Here is an 18769-nt window from a genome sequence, read left to right as displayed (position 1 = left end):
AAATGCATTTAGATTTTCTATACATTTAAAACTATTTAGAACAAATCAAAAGACAAAAGCAGAACAGCAGCACACTATTAAAAGCTCTTGCAGTCAATTTCTGCAGCTGCAGAAAATGTCCTCTGGGAGGTCGCTGCCAATCTGGTCTTTTAAGGGCTGTAGTAAGTTCCTCCCAGAGGACCTGAGGGTACGGGGCAGATTGTATGGAAGCAGGTGATCCCTTAGATAGGTTGGGCCCATGCCATGTAGGACTTTAAAGGTGATAACCAAAAGAAGCTCATGTTGCCAACTTTCTTTCCTTCAGTTAATCTGAAAGGTGCTACAAGATCTCTCAATATACTGTCATCATGATAGTTAAAGCAGTTGAATACTTTCATTTTTCAATCTCACGTTGAATAGGAAAGAAATATTGAATGCTGCACAAACTAAATGTAGTACAGTTGGCCCTCCTTAGCCACGGATTTTTTGTCCATGAATTCAAGCATCCATAGCTTGAAAATATATTTTTTAAAAGTTTAAATTCCAAATAGCAAATCTTGATTTTGCCGATTTATAGAGGGGACACCATTTTGCTATGCCATTATAATTAATGGGACTTGAGCATCCATGGATTTTGTTATGGGGGGGAGCCTGGATCCAAACCCCAGTGACTAACAATAACCCACTGTAAAAATGCATCATTCTACAATGTTGTTGCTCTGCAACATTTGAATTATAATGGGAAAGGTAGCATCTTCTTTCCCTATTACACACAAATTAAACCCTGTAGCCTTCTTTAAAGGCCCTAAATACCCTAAAGGCACCAGGTCTTGTGTGATTGTGGAAAATAAGCAGGCTCATCTCTGGCTATTACTTGGATGGGAGACTGCCAACAAACACCAGGTGCTGTAGGCTATGTTTCAGAGGAAGGAACTGGCAAAACTACATCTGAGTGCACCTTGCCTAAGTAAACCCTATAAAAAATTCACGGAGTCAACAGAAGACAAGTGACCTGAAGGCGTGCCCACATACACACAGCTTCCTTAACAAAACAAAACAAATGGAGCAGAGATTATTTGGGCTCTGTCATTGTATGAATTCAGGCTGGTGACCTAAAAGCTAAACTGTTATGCTTATCTTGGCAATTGTTTTTGTTCAGAGGGGATTTGCCTTTGCCTTCCTCTGAGGCTGAGAGTGTGTGACTTGTCCATGGCTGAATAGGGATTCATTTTAAATCCCAGTTTGCTGAATCCTGGTGCCACACTTAAACCTTTGTGAAAGACCGACTCTCTGGTTTTGTGGCCCTCACATAATTTGAGCTTGCCCTCACTTTTCCTACTCGGGTTTTCTGAGGATGGAATTGTATTGTAGCTACTAACCTTCTGTGTATGTTAGCTGGGGAGCATGAGGCCTTCCAGAAGTTGTATTGCAATTCCAGTTAGACAGCATAGACAACCTAAGTGATCAGGGATAAGTTGCAATCCAATAAAAGCTGGAGAGGGGTGCACTTTATATACCACCCTGGATGTGATAGCTTCATTTTCACACAGCTTGTGGTCTACTGTGCGCCTAAGGAACTAACTCAGATGGCTTGTGCAATGCTGGAGCCAGTGTGGCATAGCGTTTTGAGTGTCAGACTAGGACTCTTAAGGACCAGGGTCCAAATCCCTGCTCGGCCATGAAGCCCATTGGGTGATCTTGGGCAAGTCACACTCTCTCAGCCTCAAGGGGAGGCGATGGCAAACCTCTTCTGGACCAGTCTTGCCCAGAAAACCCTATGAACCTGTCATGTTGGGTCGCCATAAGTTGGTAACGGCTTGAAGGCACACGACGGCAACAAAGTATCACTGTTTTCTGGACTGTGGATGTTGTGCTTGATGACCAATGAAAGCCAATGTGGCGTAGTGTTTGCTGGACTATGACTCTGGGGACCAGGGTCAGATTCCCCACATGAAACCCACTTGACCTTGTGCAAGTCACACTCTCTCAGCCTCAGGGGAAAGCAATGGCAAACCCCCTCTGAAGAAACTTGCCAAGAAAACCCCATGAGGCGACTTTAAGGCACACAACAACAACGACGACGACGCCAGGGTGCTGTTTCGTGGCCACTGTCCCGCCCTCCTTGGCAACTGCCGCCCGCCCAAGTGGCCCTGAGGTAAAGTGGCGCCTTCGGGCCAAGAAGGGAAGGAGGGCGAAGTGGTCCCTGAGGTGGCTCTGGGCAGCGCCGCCATGGCCGAAGCGCTCCCTCTGAACAAGGCGCCCCGTCTTCCTCTTCTTCCCCAGCTTCTCCCCCGAGAGAAGAGGCCGCGGAGGGTGCCTCGGGCCAAGGGCCTCGTCTTCCCGCCTCCTCCTCCTCCTCCTCCTCCTCCTGAGCCAGAGGGCGACAGCAAGGATCAGGAGGGCGCCGCACCGCCGCCTCAGCCTCGTTGTCCCGCGCTCGGGCGCCGTCGCCAAGGGCAGCCCCGGCCCCGCCATGTCAGGACCATCTTCCAGCCCCAGCCCCAGGAGAAGGAAGACGAGAAGGAGAAGGGGAAGGGGCGGCCCCACCGCTTCAGGCCCCCCGCCCAGGAGCAGGAGGGCAGGACCTGGTGCGACCTCTGCTGCCGCTTCATCTGCTCCGACGGACGGCGATGCCAGGGTGAGAGCCACCACCAGCCCTCCTTTACTCCCCTCCTCCTTCCACCCTTCCTTCCTTCCTTCCTTCCTTCCTTCCTTCCTTCCTTCCTTCCTTCCTTCTTTCCTACTTCCCTTTCTTCCCTCCCTCCCTTATTTTCTTCCATTCATCCATCCATCCATTCTTCCTCCCTCCCTTCTTCTTTCTTTCTTTCTTTCTTTCTTTCTTTCTTTCTTTCTTTCCTACCTTCCTTCCTTCCATTCCTTCTTCTTTCTTTCCTACTTCCCTTCCTTTCCTCCCTCCCTCCCTTCCCTTCCTTATCTTCTTCCATCCATCCTTCCTTCCTTCCTCCTTTTCTTTCTTTCTTCCTTCCTTCCGTTTCGTTCCGTTCCTTCCTTCTCTTTCTTTCTTTCCCCTCCCTACCTCCCTCCTTTCTTTTCCTTCCTTCTTTCCTTAGTTCTTTCTTTCCCCTCCCTCCCTCCCTCCTTTTCCTTCCTTCCTTCCTTCCTTCCTTCCTTTCTTTCTTTCTTTCTTTCTTTCTTTCTTTCCCCTCCCTCCCTGTCTCCCTCCCTCCCTCCCTCTTCTTCCTTCCTTCCTTCCTTCCTTTTCTTTCCTTCCTTCCTTCCTTCCTTTCTTTCTTTCTTTCCCTTCCTTCCATCCTTCTTCCTTTTCCTTCCTTCTCTTCCTTCCTTCCTTTCCCCTCCCTCCCTGGGGGTCTATCTCCATCCCTTCCTCGGTGCCCACACCTTCTTCCCCACTTTCCTTGGCACTCCTCAAGGGTTGGTGTCACCTGGGGATGTAAGTAACTCCAAGGTGTCACACACACAGACACCCATTGCCCTCCCATTCCACACCACACAGGATCCTGAGTGATGCTTTTTTGCACTAACCTTACTCATACATCGTAATTGCCATAGACCATTTAATGTCATGCTAATAGTTGTGACATAAACTTCTAGCAAAATTAAAATTTAGACCTTCAAATTACAATATCGTACGCACAAGCTAAATGTATTTACATATACATAGTGAAGATGGGGTTAAAATGTGATGTTTTCAAAGAAAATCTTAAAAGAATAAAAAAAATTAAAATTTCAATTTTTAATTTTTTAAAAGTGTTGGAACTCCTATATTTGCTGTGTTTGTGTTCCCTTAGTAACTTTGCCTGCCTAAACTCTGTAAAGAGTTGGAAACAGATATGACCAAATAAAAGCTAAAAACACTCATATAAATATAAATGCATACTTCTTAAGTCCTTCCCAAACTGGATGACATTTTGACATTCCTCCTGGACAGAAGGTTGAAATGGAGGATGTGTCCTGGAAAAGGAGGACCTCTAGTTACCCTAAACTTAGGTCCTCCAGATGTTTGGGACTTCAGCTCCCAGAATTTGTGATGGTTGTCCAAGTTTGGTGTGAAATGAAGTCCAAAACATCTGGGGGAATAAGATTTTGGAACCACTGAATGGTGACTCCATGCATTTCCTTCTTAGGTAAGGCCTGTTACAGACTGCCAAAATAAAGCTGCTTTGGGTCTCTTTGGAGGTATGCTATTTAAATGATGCATGGGTCCCAAGAGTCCGGAGGTCACACCAAAGCCACACTCCATTCCTAAGCACCGGAGTGCAGCTTTTGGTGCAGCTTCTGGATTCTTAGGATGCATGCATCATTTAAATAGCATACCTCCAAAGAGACCCAAAGCAGCTTTATTTTGGCAGTCTGTAACAGGCCTAAGAAATACTTAGAGATGTATTGACCATCTCCTTCCTCTGAAATATAGCCCTTTGTGGTTCTTGCTTTATATTTATCTACTATTTATTCTATATACATTTTCCTCTTGTTTGGGAGCCATGGGATTTTATAAATTAATCAAAAAATGTATGTCATTAAAAAGGTGCCCTCTCCAAATTAATTAGAAGCAGGTATTTTAAATTAAAGTGCACTTATGTAAAAACAACAACAACAGCCCTGCAACTGGTGAGTATAATTTCTGGTATTCCCTCCCCACTTTTTCTTCTAAAAAGACGTAATGTCTCTTATCCTGAAACAATATTTTGTGTGTATGTTCTAAAAACAAAGCATGGTTCTTGCTTCAAAATTGTGGTTTTTAACCTGTAGGCAAATTTAATAACTATATTAATCAGTCAGTTGAAAGTCATACTTAATTTACCAAGATTTCCTGATTCTCCTGCTTTTTCCTACATACACACTTTCCTGTCCCTCCCCAAAACATGTGCTATTAGGGCTTTCAGATGTTGCCTTTTATGCAGCATAAGCCTATCCATGTTCAATTGGCCTTCCTCCCATATAAGTAGGTGTAAACTTATAGCCTCCTTGACTGCTTGTTGTTAAGTTGTAAAGTGGGGGGCAAGTGCATCCTCATCCCAAAAGAGATGTGCTGCTGACCAGGGCAGGAAACATGTGGAGTTGCAGAAGTTACTTGTCTTCAAGCCTATCATCATTAGCAATATTGGCTAGGACTGATGAGAGTTACAATACAACAACCTTTGGAAGCCCATAGATTGCTGATTCCTGAAGTGCAGTAAAGTAAAGAAAGTCTTTGCTGTTATGAGAGAATGGAAGACAGAAATCTTTGACCATAAGTCTATCATTAGACTACAGAAGATATTCTGCAGTATCTACCTCCTGCTATTATACCCTTTGATGAAATAGAGCAGCTCAGTTTCTTCTCTCCTTATACCCTCCATTTTCTTTTTGCTTAAATTTCCTGTCTCACATGTTACTCAAAAGTGTTTCAATTGCTCTCACCCACAAACGTAATTGATAGAGTAACACTGGATACCAAATTTCTGGTTTCTTTAGAGGAGAGCTAGGGAATGTTTGCCCTTTCAGATGGAATTGGACTGTAACTCTCATTGACCTCATCCAGAATAGCCAATAGTTGGGATGATGGGAGTTGCAGTCTACCAACATTTGTTAATTACTGTTTTAGAGTCTTTACTTTTCCCCCAAGACTGCCCATATAAATATCACTAGGACTATCAGCAAAAACAGTAGAGAATTTTGGGATTTTAGGATTGAAAAAATGCAGGATTTTAGGTTGGTTTTATTTGAAAAGCAGTCTGTTTTTCCACATTCTCCTTATGAATAGTGGTAGGAAAGAAAAGTATTCCTGTTTTCAGATTTTATTCTGAACTTTAAGTTTTATCTCTCAAGAATAGTCTTAGTCACAACTATCTTTGTTTTTTGTCTATATTTCCTATCTCTGTAGACCCAAATTTTTGGGTACCAAGCTCTTTGGAGTTGGGTGTCTCTCTCTCTCACAGTAATATATATTATAGCAGATGTTTAAGTAGTCTAGAGTCACTGTAGAGACCACTACTTTAATTTTGTGTGGCCTCATCTTGCTTTAAAGCTGATAAGTACTCAGTCACCTGAGTATGTGGAAACCACTGTCTTATCTTTAGACATTCTTTTGCTCCCAAACTGACAGGCCTTCAGCCAGATGAGTTCACTATTTAAGGGAACAATAGTGTTTTTCTAGGGTACAGAGTGCTTCACATAATTTAGCTCAATGTTTTTCCTTTAATCTGAAACATCAGAGTCCCCAAGAACACAATGGATATTGTTTTTGATCTGGTAGTTTGTGACTAACCACCTGCCTGGTTTGTTTAACTGGGTGGTGTATGATGTTAAAAGTTGAAATTTGTTGTTCTAATACTCACTTTGCATGAAAACTGGTGCTCATTACAAGGGAGAGAGAAAATGAAAATGTAAGTTTGAAATATGGTGTAAACATTTTATCTTCTTAATATGATTTGGGTTGAAAGTTTGGTAAGGTTACAGAAATAAGCAACACATCTTGATATACGTATTTGAGTTTAAGAACATGAAGTAAGATAAGATAAAGTACTATTAGGAGGAACAGGATAATTATTAGTAATGAAGTACAAGTAAAAAGAGCCAGCATGGTGTAGTGGTGTCAGTACTGGGCTACAACTCTGGAAATCAGAGTTCAAATCCCCATTTGGGCACGGAAACCCACTTGGTGATCTTAGACAAGTCATACTCTCTCAGCCTTAGAGGAAAGCACTGGCAAAACCCTTATGAACAAATGTTGACAAGAAAACCCTATAACACGGTGACCCTAAGGCAACCCTAAGTTGGAAAGGACTTGAAGGCCCAACAACAAAAACAAGTAGAAAAATTACAGTAGCTTATGAATCAGAAGGAAGAAAACTTGTTGATATGCCTACAATTACTGCTGCATTGTTGAAATAACCGCTTTTGATAAAAACAAGATAGAAAGGGTTTCTGAATTTAAGCACAAAGGAGTTTTAAAGTTATAATGGAATGTGACCAAGAGAGGAAACTATTTCACATGTCCAACCTTTATGTTTATATATAATTGCAAGAAAACACTTCATATTTATCTTGTTTTTCAAAAACCAAAAGGGACAAAGTTAGTGATCTGTGAAACAGTTTTCATGGAGGAGAGCCAAAGTACAACCTGCTGGTAACCTTCTGTGGCCTTGAAACTGGTTTTAACTTCACCTTTCTGGTCTTACAACTGGTTTTTTAAATGACACATATTCATTTCAGTCAACCCAAACAGAACATTTTAAACATGCTAGATTAATAAGATAAATGACAGAAGGTGGAACTTGCAAGCCATGTAATGAATCTCATAGGGGATGATTCATTTGCTTACAATTAAAATTTGGAACATAGTTTTTCGTGGGTTTTTTGGGCTGTGTGGCCATGTTCTAGCAGAGTTTCTTCCTGACGTTTCGCCAGCATCTGTGGCTGGCATCTTCAGAGAATGTTTGCCTGGAAAGGACTTGGCTATATATATTGTGTGGCCTGGAAAGGCAGGAGTGATTTGCATGTGTATTGTTCTGTTGCTAATGGCAGGCCTCAGGGTGGGAGGGTCTGCAAAAGAGGATTAGTGTCTGCTTGATTAGTGCTCATTGTCTGCTGGGGAAACCCCTGACTCTGGGAGATTTCTCATTTGCATTTGTTGAGTCTTTCTCTTGCTATCTTTCAGGACTGGTAGCCAAATCTTGTTTACTTTAATTTGTCTTTCCTGTTGAAATTGTCCAGGTGTTTGTGGATTTCAATGGCTTCCCTTTGCGGCACCTTCGTCATATGCGAGGGTTGCCTGGGGGAAGAGCGCCCACACGCACCGCAACCTCGCACGTGATGAGGGCATAACAATGGCGCAGCCCTGTTTACATGCATGGTGCCGTGCGGCACTTACATAGTGAGTGCGCCAGTAGTGCACTTGTTATGCCACCGCCGTGGTGTAAAAAGAACCCACTTTTTGCAGGTTCTTTTTCTGCCGGCAGGAAGCCACACCATTTGACAGCTGAGGCTTCCCTCCGGCAGAAAAATAGGCACTGGCAGGCTACCCTTTTTGGTGCCGCCCCTTACCACGCCTAAGCTACAAGGAGAGCAAGCTATGGGGTATTGTTGTTGCATGCTTTCAAGTAGTTTCTGACTTATGGTGACTCAGTCTAAGGCAAACCTATCACAGGGTTTTCTTGGTATGTTTCTTCAGACAGAGGGGGTTTGCCATTACCATCCTCTGAGGCTGAAAGAGTGTGACTTGCCCAAAGTCACCCAGTGGATTTCTGTGGCTGAGCCAGGATTTGAACCCTGGTCTCCCTGTGTCTTAGTTGAACTCCCAAACTATTACACCATGCTGGCCCTTACTCTGCAAATAATAGATATTTAAAGTTCTGAATTGCATTCATTTACATGTTGATGAATTAAAAATATTTTAGCAATCATACTCTTCTTCCTATTAGCATATCTAGTGATTCAGTTTTTCCAGAAGCCTTAGTTAAGTTAAAAATAAAATGTGGGTAAATTGCAGAGACAATTGCTTTCAGAGATCTGAGCCAGTGTGTGTATTATTCAAATAGGCCTATTTCTTAGCAACATCTGTCTGTCTGTATGAGAAATTAATGCAGATTTCTTTTTTATCTGGAAATCAGGATGACCACATGAACTACTTTCTGGCGAGAGGATGTGTATCTGAGCTGCCCTGGTTGTTGTTCAGTCAAACTATGGATTAAATTTCAGGAGAAGTCATTCATTTTTAAGTACCCAAGCTTTAGTCTCAGGTTGCATATCTGTTCTTAATTTTCTCTGTGCCAGAAATTATTGGCGTTCTTAACTCATACTTTTGGAGGATGAATTGACAAATGAACAAAAATGAAAAATGTTTCACATGAATTATAAATATGTATCAAGCTGAAACAAAGCCACTGAAACATGTAAAATTCCATTAAGTAGGGAGCATGTTACTCATATCAGTTGTATGGTGGTTATCTCTATTTTCCTAAATTGTGTTTGTACTTATATTTACTCTTTTTGTTTAAATGTTTATGCAGCTGATGTTGTATTATCCTAATTATGTTACCCTAATGGAAGCCTAAAAATCTTTTAAAATAATCACCTGTGTGGTCCACAGGAAATATGAATAGGGAAGCATATTAATATAAATTCAGATAATAACACTGCTTTTAGAAAACTGTATGAGCAGAAAATGAGATCGTGAGCCCTGGGCCTGCTTAGTCATATGCTTACTAATAGGAAATACTTCAGAGCATTCAGTTCTGATGAGTAGGTATATGTCTAAGCATGCCTAGGGCTGATAATCTCATTTTCTGAACCTCGTGCAGTTTCCTAAAAGCAATGTTTCTGTCTGAATGAACTGGGCCCATCTATTGAATTAATGGTTTTAGGATCTGAAACAGTATCCGTAGTTAAGAAAGTTCATGCATTGGACAAGTTGTCATGAAAACCTTTTCCTATACTGCTGCATTTTATGACAACTGTTTTATGACAACTGTTATGAACTGAATAAAATTTGGGTTGATCTGTGGTCCATAATATACCACATGAGTGACACTGGCATTACTTAGGGATCTTTACATAACTGTTTCATGGACTAACAAGAGAAGTTATGGCACTGCCATCCAAATAGAGTTGGGAGAAGGTTGCACCCCAAATACAGATTCATCAGATTCATCAAAACTCAGTTGTCAACAATTGACTGATATATAGTCACAAATTTAATGCAAGTAGACATCACTATATGTAATCCTAAAAATACCAGTAGTAGCCATAAAATGGAAGAACCAACATAGTAAAAAGGAAGCCTTCCAACAAAAGAAACAAAACAACAACAACAAAAAATGTAGTGGAGTGAATGTTATGAGCAGAATAATGAACGAATGAGACAGTGTGACTTTAGTGTGAAAGCAGAGTTTTGCCAGATGGTTGTTTAAAGGATCCGTTTCTGCAGAGTGTCCACATGTTGTCTAATTTCGGAATGTACAAAGAGTAGCAAATTGTTGAGAATTTTTCTAGACAACAAAGGAAAGGTTTACTTGGGGAAAAAATATAAGAATCTCTCATTATTTATATTCACTCAGCAGAGCTGGAAATTCTGTGATTATATAAGTAAAGATGTAATGTGAATAGAGAGCTCTGTTTATACTGCTTCTATTATTTTTCTCAGATTATTAAATATTATTAAATAAACTTGCTACTAAAATAGTAAATGTTATTTTGTTTTAATAAAATAATAGTTACATGTTGTTAAGGAAAGTACCCGTTTCATCACTTGCAACAAAAAGGTTGCTTTGCTGTATTGTATAGTGGCAACATCTACATGTTGTGAACTTCCAAATCTACCGTGAGCATCATATTGGATTTAAGCAAAAATATGTTTGGATAAAAGTAAAAGGATCACAAGTGGGACTTTTTCTGAAAATCTCAATGAATACACTGATATGAGTGAACATATCCTTAAAAATATGCCAATATGAGCACTTTGGAGCATGACTGAGAAACTACTGTCTGAATTCAGAGGAAAGCTGATTATTAATTCTGGAAAATCATATTTTTTCTTGGCTTGTTGAATATGTACACTTGTTTATTTGTGATTTTAAAACTGACAGGGCTGAATAGTTAGAAACATATGAAGCTGCCTTAAACCAAGTCTCATCATTGATCTATTTAGTTAAGTATTGTCCACACTGAGTGGCAGCAGTGCCCCAGGTTTTCAGACAGGTCCCTTTTGTAGACCTACTTGGAATTGGCAAGGTTGAGCCTGGGACCTTTTGTATGGAAAGCATGTAATTTAGCACTGAACCATGAGCCCTTGCTAGTTTAATTATGGACCATAAAGTTAAGTGTTTATTGTCATTATAACCTGTCTATCTGTTGAGATACAAAGGCCAGGATCCCATTGGGTGTTTCAGCTAGATTCTACTCATTTTGCCAAAACCAGCAACTCTTTTCCCTTTATATAACCCCTCCCTGTGTACCCTAAAAGATCACGCTGGAGGGCTGCAAATCAAGCTTTAATATCCAAATGGGACCTGACCAAAAGGTTTCAGTAATAAGCTCCTACTGTTTATTTTGTTTTTAGTTACTCTTTACTCACTTTACACTTTACTCCTATGTGCCTTCCGTTTCCTGTGCTACACTGTGCTAGACAGCATTCTTCAAGCTGGATATCTGTTTTCTATTCTTAAACTGACACTGGCTAAAGAATTGTGACATATTTGGTACAAGTGTAATGCTTGCTTTGTTTTCAGGGACTCATTGACCTAGGGGATATAAGCTATCCCAATTCAGTATGGAAAAAAGTAAGTTAAAAATATCTGAAAGTGGGGGTTTAAATATTTTACATGTTTTAGTCTGTAGGAGTGAAACATGACTATCTACAGAATGGGTGATACTCTGCCTTGTGTTATACAGACTTTTAAATAACATTCTACAATTCTGGCAGCAAAGGCCTTTGTTCCATAACATCTTCAGTGAGCTGTTTTGTCTTGTATTTGTCCAAGAAAATGTCAACTAAATTAGATAACTGAAGGAGATAGATTGTAAATGGAGGATGTGATCTGGATGAAAATAATGTAACTGTCTGAAACCATAATAAAAATATTTCTGGTAATCACTGTTGTGTAGATTCAGTCCTCTGAAAGCACTTTTGTCCAAATGTAATAGTACATAATGTACATTTTGTAGACTTTGTAGACTGCAATTTGAGGTCCTGAAAGTAGTGTTATTAAGTGATTTGATTCATGTGACAGCAAAAGTAATTGGTTTGTAATAGTAATTTAAGATTGCATGCTAGGAGTCTTTAGCATTCATATTTGGAAGAAAGTCTAGAATTTTTTAATAAAATTAAGTAACTAGGTAAATATGAGCATGATAGGGTTTTTTGTTACATTTTTTTAAAGAGGCACCTCATTTTAATCAGTAACAGTATTAAAATAACAATACAATCTATACATTACTTAACATTTTAGTAAAACATTCTGTTCATTTAAGAAGATGATTTCTGAATGGAAAACTGTTATACAGCTTTCCATTGTTGGCTTATAGCCTGTGGAACATGCTACAAAGAATAAGGTTTTTAAAAAAACACACTTTTTTCAGAGATACAGTTGACTTAATCTTACTATAACTTAATTACTTGATAATCTAGCACTGTGGTTGTATACAAAGATAGAGATCTTTAGATCTCTGGATGGGGAAAAGAGGATTTAGGACCAACAGGTGGTCTTGAGACATGCTGGCTGAGGTTCTATTCACAGCTATTTTACAGTGTGTGGATATTTGAGGCGTTTTCTTTCCTTTCTGTACTTCTCTTCAGTTACCTCAAGATCAGCAGACAGCTTTTAACTATGGCAATAAGAAATGACTTTAATAAAACTATTAGAAGGATAGCACAGTTTTTTTATTGGTTCCCCAAAACATTGGGTAATCCAAGAAGAAGAAAAATCAAACTTCTTTGCAAATCATCTGGTAAGTTGCTCCTTTTCTTCTCTTCTCAGGGGTAAAATTGAATTATGAAGTATTCATTTTTAATAAAACTGAAATTCTTTCTCTTACAGTTTTGTGCAATGTTTTAGTGGTGCTACTTTTAGAACACTTAATTCTAAAACTTACACTAGAATTAAAAAAATTGAGCCTAGCAATGTGTTTTGAGTACCAAATCTGAATAGAGTTCCACCGTCTTTCAACACAGAAATCAACTTCTGGCTACGCAACACATTATTTGATTCCAGCAGTACTAGTTTCTGGTGGTGAAGAAATCATTTTGTTGCTGCTATTGTTGAGCGTTGCAAATCCTTGCTATCAACTGCTAATTACTCAGCAATCTTACTGTAGATCTACTTTATGTCCCTCTTTAGATAACATTCTTACTGCACAGTTAGGGTAGTTTGATACCACTTAATTGCCAGAGTCCATCCTATGGAATCCCAGGATTTGTAAGTTTGCAGGGTACTTAGAATTAGATTTTTTTGCCAGAAAGCCCTAATGCTTCACCATACTACAAATTCCAGGTTATAGTTGTGTACTGTGAAAGAGACATGTGATGGATGCATCATATGAAATCCCAAAGGTTGGCGTTTGATGAGGCACTAAAGGTCTTTGACAGAGAATTCTGAATATCATAGCTCACTTAACTATAAATTGCAGGATTCAATAGGATAGACGCATAGCTGTTAAAGTGGTATAATTCGAAGTGCTTTAGCTCAGGATTTGGTTCATAGAGCATCTCAAAAGATACCTTTGAAAACTAGCAAACAGGGCAAGAAAATAGATAATGGTTCCCCTCTCCATGATCTGGGAACCAAGACTATATTGTCACAATAGTAATGGCTAATACTCACTGATAGACTTGCTCTTTATGAATTTGTCAGATTCTATCTTAGACCTTTCTCTGCTGGAGTCTTTTCATCGATAACACTGGTTTTATCAATCAAATTTTGCACCTCCAAAACCCAACAGTGGATCATAGTCCAAGTGCAAAGTGGGGGTCGCCCCCCGCCATTTTAGGGTGAGGCACCTCCCATAGACTGCTGCTGTCTGAATCTAATGCCATTTGATTTGGCTGGGTGAACTTGTGTTTTGATATCATAGGAAAGGAAGAAAAAGTGCCCTCGGTTCTACTTTCTTCACATTGTATATAATTTTAGAATTCTTTGTCATGGTTCTTCCTTCTTACACATTTTACTCTAGTCTTTGAGAGAAATGTATATAGGTCAGCCTTCCCCAGTTTGATATCCTCCAGATATGTTGCATTGTAACTCCCATTATCTGCTTCCAACATGACTATTATCATGCTTGCTGGGGATTATGGCAGATTACATCCATCATACCTGGATGGCACCAGATTAGGAAAGTCTGTTACGGACAATGGGATATTAAAAGGTAGGGCAAGATAATTTAAGGCAAGAGCATACAACTTCAGGTGACTATGTCTCTCTCCTGAAGGGCTGAATTCTCTGTGGCTGTACCCTATGGTCCCCCTCCCATGTCACTACCACAAAAAATAATGTTAGAAAAGGCATTATTTTCCCTCTGCCATTTTTTGTTCAAAACAATGGGCATGTTCCTCACCGGCTTTGTTCACAAGCGTATTAGCACTTGCAAGAGGCTTGTAGAAGTGTGAATTTGCTTTTAAGGAAGTTGCATCAAAAAGAGCAAAGAAGAAAATAACGGCTTTGAAACCAAAATGGGTTTTCTTCTCACAGGTGCAGTAGAGAAGAGCAGGAGACTTTGGGGAGGTTGAAAAACTGGGTGTGGGCTCCATATAGGTTATGGGCTGCATGTTGCCCAACCCAAATTTAAGGATTTATTAGAATTGGCTTCATATGTTCTTTAACTCCAAGATCAGTTTTTAGAAATATTACTTCAACTATAAAAATATTCTATCAGATTCCATGTATATCATCATATTCCACTTATTTTTACCAGCTTTCTGAGCAGTATTCCACTCTAAAAAATGTCCACAGATTTTTTCATTATAGTTTTGACCACTCAAGGAAGAAAAACTCAAATGTAACTCAAATTTAAATGTGCAGAGCTGCCCGAGACTATCAGTGCTCAACATTTAGCTTATTTACTTACCTATTTATTTCCCACGTTTTTCTCAGTCCCTGGTCTCAAGACAGCTTATAAAAATTAAAATGTATACAGGCTTAAAATTAATATCATTAAAAAATTATAAATATAATTAACAATTTGGTGTATAGGGATTCAGCCTATATTGAATTGGGTTCTTTGAAGATTCAGATGTACAGCTTGAATGTACTCCTGGATTCTAAGTTTATAAACTCAGATTTAAGTGGTGGCCAGGAGTGTGTTTGCAGTTAAAGCTTGTGCACCACCTGCACCCATTCCTAGAAATATCAGATTTGTCTGTGGTGGCACATCCCTTAGCTATATCCCATTTAGCTTACTATAAATTATGTGGGACTGCCTTTGCACAGTGTTCAGAAACATCAGTAGGTCCAAAGAGATGTGGCCAGATTGTTTACCAGGGCTGGCTACAGGGAGTTGCCCGGTTGCAAAAGTTACACCAGCTTTTGGTCCATTTCTGGGCACAATTCAAAGTGCTGATTATGACCTATGATGAAGCCCTATGTGGCTTAGTTTCAGGTTATCTCAAGGGCAATCAAAGGCCTGTTAAAACAAATAGATCTTTACCTTCCTTGAAAGGATCGCAGGGAGGGTGTGCCAGTTCTAGCAAGGGAGTGCCAAAACCTGAGAACATCCACTGAGAAGGCCATCTTCCCTGTTCCCATCAGATGTACCTTTGAGGGTCATGGGACAAGGAGAAATGTCTCTTTAGCAAATCTCAAAACAAGGGTAGGTTTATATGGGAGAATACAGCCCTTCAGATAACCTGTCTCTGAGCCTTATAGGATAGTTCACTTGGAGCCTTGGGTGGTTAATCAGCTTTCTGGGAGGATTCCCCTCCCCCCCCCCCCTTTTTCACATCCTTGAGGTCTTTGCTTGCTATACTATAGAGCAGTGGTCCTCAAACTGTGCCATTTAAGAGATTTTGGACTTCAGCTCTGAGAATCCCAGACTATTGGTCAACATGGCTGAGGCTTCTGGGAGCTGAACTCCAAAATCTCTTTAAGAATAATAATAATAATAATAATTTTATTTCTCACCCGCTTCTCCCTCATGGCTTGAGGCAGGTTACAACATAGTTAAAACACAATAATTACACAAAAATACACATATTAAGCTGCATTTCTATGCAATATTTATATTACAATATATAGGACATTATTTAAAGGGCACAGTTTGAGGACCACTGCTATAGAGTTTCATATTTGAGACTCACTTACTCCTGAGCTGGAGCATTTTATTCTTGCTTAAGCCAAAATCCAACCTCTGGGCTCAGGAATCCTTCAGGGCACGCTTTTGGCACATGGATTATGGGGACACATGAGGAAGTGGGGGCTGTCACAGAAGTACAAGATTGAGTGGAAGTATGCCATTAAATTCTGGCCATAATGTGTTATGTGAGATCAGAAGTGCCTAGAATAGTAAGAAAGAGGTTCCCTTCACCTTTTTTTACTTCATTCTGAAGTATTCCTATACAGCACAGAGAGGGAATGTCATCACACTCATCTCCTCAATTCTATTTCCCCTCTCCAGGATACTAACAGTAAACTGGCTGGAGACAACCTTCCTGGACCCTCTTATTTTTCCTTTTGTTTCGTGTCCAAATAGAACTTTTGTTTCTCAACTTTCACCCCACCCTCTCAACCAGTGCTTCTTGTGCTATTGGATATGGGGGAATCAACACTTTTTTCTAATGTTCCATGGACTGTTATCATATTTGTGACCATAAACAACAGCTGTCTCTTCTTTCCTGTACATTCTTAGTGTATAGGCAGGTGGTATTTCAGGGGCCAGTACTAGCTTAGCAATCATCACTTTGAATAGTGCCAGGGGAATCACTAGTAGGGTACCAGTCCTACCAGATGTACCACTCCACTGGGTGTACATCCCTCCTCTGGGGTGCAGTTTGCACCCCTCAGTAAGGCCTCAGGATTTCACAGTATGAAGCCGTGACAAAGTGGTGTCAAAGTGCTCTGTTTCTGCAGTGTGCATACATCATTACTTGCAACAGAATCTAACTTTACATTATTTATTTCCTTGACAGGATTGTTGTATATTTTCTTTAGCCCACAGGAGGGATCATACATCATGTTCCCTAGCAGACACACAGTTATAAGATTAGTCTTGCAATTGTGTTAAATTTTGTTTCTCAGAACCATTATAATAAAGAATTCCAGCAGAAAATCAACCTGTGCTTTCTAGATCATAACAAAGCCTTTGATTGTCTAGCTACTGAAAAACTATGGATTGCTCTTAAAGAAATGGGGTGTATCAGTTATTCTGCTGTGTAACCTGTACTCAGGACAAGAGGGTTATCTCAGGGCAGAATATGGAGAAACAAAATGGTTTCCAATTGGCAAGGGGGTCAGGCAATGCTGCATTTTATCACCCTATCTTGTACACTGGGCATATCATACATAAAGCAGGATTAGACTTGAAGGAAGAGACATTAAAACTTTTTTTAAAATAATTTTATTAATTGAGAATATAGACAATACAACACAAACATGAACTAAACCTAAACTGACATAAATCTCAAAAAGAAAGAAAGAAAGAAAGAAAAAAAGTTCTAAATAAATGGTCTCAACTTGCTTTACACCTGAAAATACAAACACTCACACTACCATAAAACATAGAACATCTTCTTTCTCTCTAACCTTTCTAACAACTAATAATTATCTAAACACCTTCTATAACATATAACTAAAAACAATTCTTCCTTTTTTGTGCACGAGGACAATATTTATAATTTCGTTTGTGATCCTTTTAAACTTATCTCTTAGTTTTAATATTTTGTTTGCTACAACTTAACTATATCTATTTTCTAATAAACTCTAAATACCGTCATATCACATGACTGCTTTATCTAAACACATTTTCTTTTAATCAGTGTGTGTGTGTGTGTGTGTGTGTATATATATATAATTATGTATAAATATAATTTCCTTCCATTAGTCTTTAAAGCCTTCTGTAAATATTTCTTCTCCTTCTTGTTGCAAGTAGCTTATCACGTCTTTCCAGTCTTTATAGAAGTCTTGCATATTTTCGTCTTTCAATAGCCATGTCAATTTGTCCATTTCAGCCAATTCATATATTTTTTCAATCCATTCTTTTAATTATGGTATATTTTCTTCCTTCCATTTACGAGCCAGTATTATTCTTGCTGCAGTAATTAAATAAAACATTATTCTACCATACTTTTTTTCTAATTTTTGATCTATTATATTCAACAAGTAAATTTCTGGTTTAAATTCTATTTTTATTTTCAATATATTACTAATTATTTTGTGGATTTCCTGCCAATATTTTTTAATTTTTGGACAAGACCACCAACAATGGAAAAATGTTCCTCTATCTTTTGAGCACTTCCAACATTCATTTTTTATACCATATATTTTAGCTAATTTTTCTGGCGTTATGTACCATCTATAGAACATTTTGTAATAATTTTCTCTAATATTTTGACTACGTGTATATTTTAATCTGTTATTGCAAGTAAATTCCCATTGATACAGTTCGATATTGTGTCCGATATTCTGGCCCCAAATTATCATATTACTTTTTATTGTTTCTTTTTCTAACTCAATTTTTAATAAATATTTATATATCTTTGATAACAATCCTTTATTGTTAGAATTTAATAATTTCTCTAGTTCTACTTCTTCTTTCTCAATTGGATTTTCCTTTTGGTCTGCCTTAAATCTTTCCTTTAATTGCCATTTTAAATACCAATGTATTTTGTAATTTTGATTTATTAGCTCTTCTTCTGATTTAAATCTATATTCATTATTTTCTTTGACTAATAAATCTTTATATCTTAGCCAATTTTTTGTTGCTCCTTTCTCTCTCCAGAGAAATACTTCTTGGGGGGAAGTTTCTAATGTAATTTTTTCACTAATTTTTTTTCTAACTCTTTTCCAAATCCAAAGCAGTGGTTTCCTTATGCAATGATTATTAAATTCTTTATCCATTCTTTCTTTATTATAGTACATGTATGCGTGCCATCCAAAAGTCAATCCCTCTCCTTCTAATCTCAGTAATTTTTTATCTTTTAATTCCAGCCATTCTTTAACCCATACTAAACATGCAGCATGTAAATAAATTTTTAAATCTGGAACAGCCAATCCACCCCTCTCTCTAGCATCTTGTAATATTTTCATTCGCACCCTAGGTTTTTCCTCCATCCAAATAAATTTTGTTAAATCTTTTTGCCATATTTGAATTAGTTTATCTTTTGGTATAACTGGAATTGTTTGAT

General features: G+C 38.8%; 1 protein-coding gene across 1 annotated transcript in view; it reads left to right on the top strand.

The window, feature by feature from the left end:
* The first annotated feature begins 2098 nt into the window (after positions 1-2098).
* The window catches only part of LOC149312213 (ras association domain-containing protein 3-like), an 86405-nt gene continuing 69734 nt past the window's right edge, over positions 2099-18769 (top strand). Inside the window, exon 1 of the mRNA XM_089524197.1 lies at positions 2099-2617. Within this exon, the coding sequence (XP_089380323.1) occupies positions 2209-2617 (409 nt within the window). The 5' untranslated portion in view covers positions 2099-2208. The remainder of the gene's footprint in view (positions 2618-18769) is intronic.

The sequence above is a fragment of the Sceloporus occidentalis genome, unplaced genomic scaffold (genome assembly GCF_023333645.1).
Source record: "Sceloporus occidentalis isolate IW3139 unplaced genomic scaffold, rSceOcc1.0.p SCAF_5, whole genome shotgun sequence".
In the NCBI taxonomy this organism is placed as follows: domain Eukaryota; kingdom Metazoa; phylum Chordata; class Lepidosauria; order Squamata; family Phrynosomatidae; genus Sceloporus; species Sceloporus occidentalis.
This window is presented reverse-complemented; position numbering and strand designations above follow the sequence as displayed.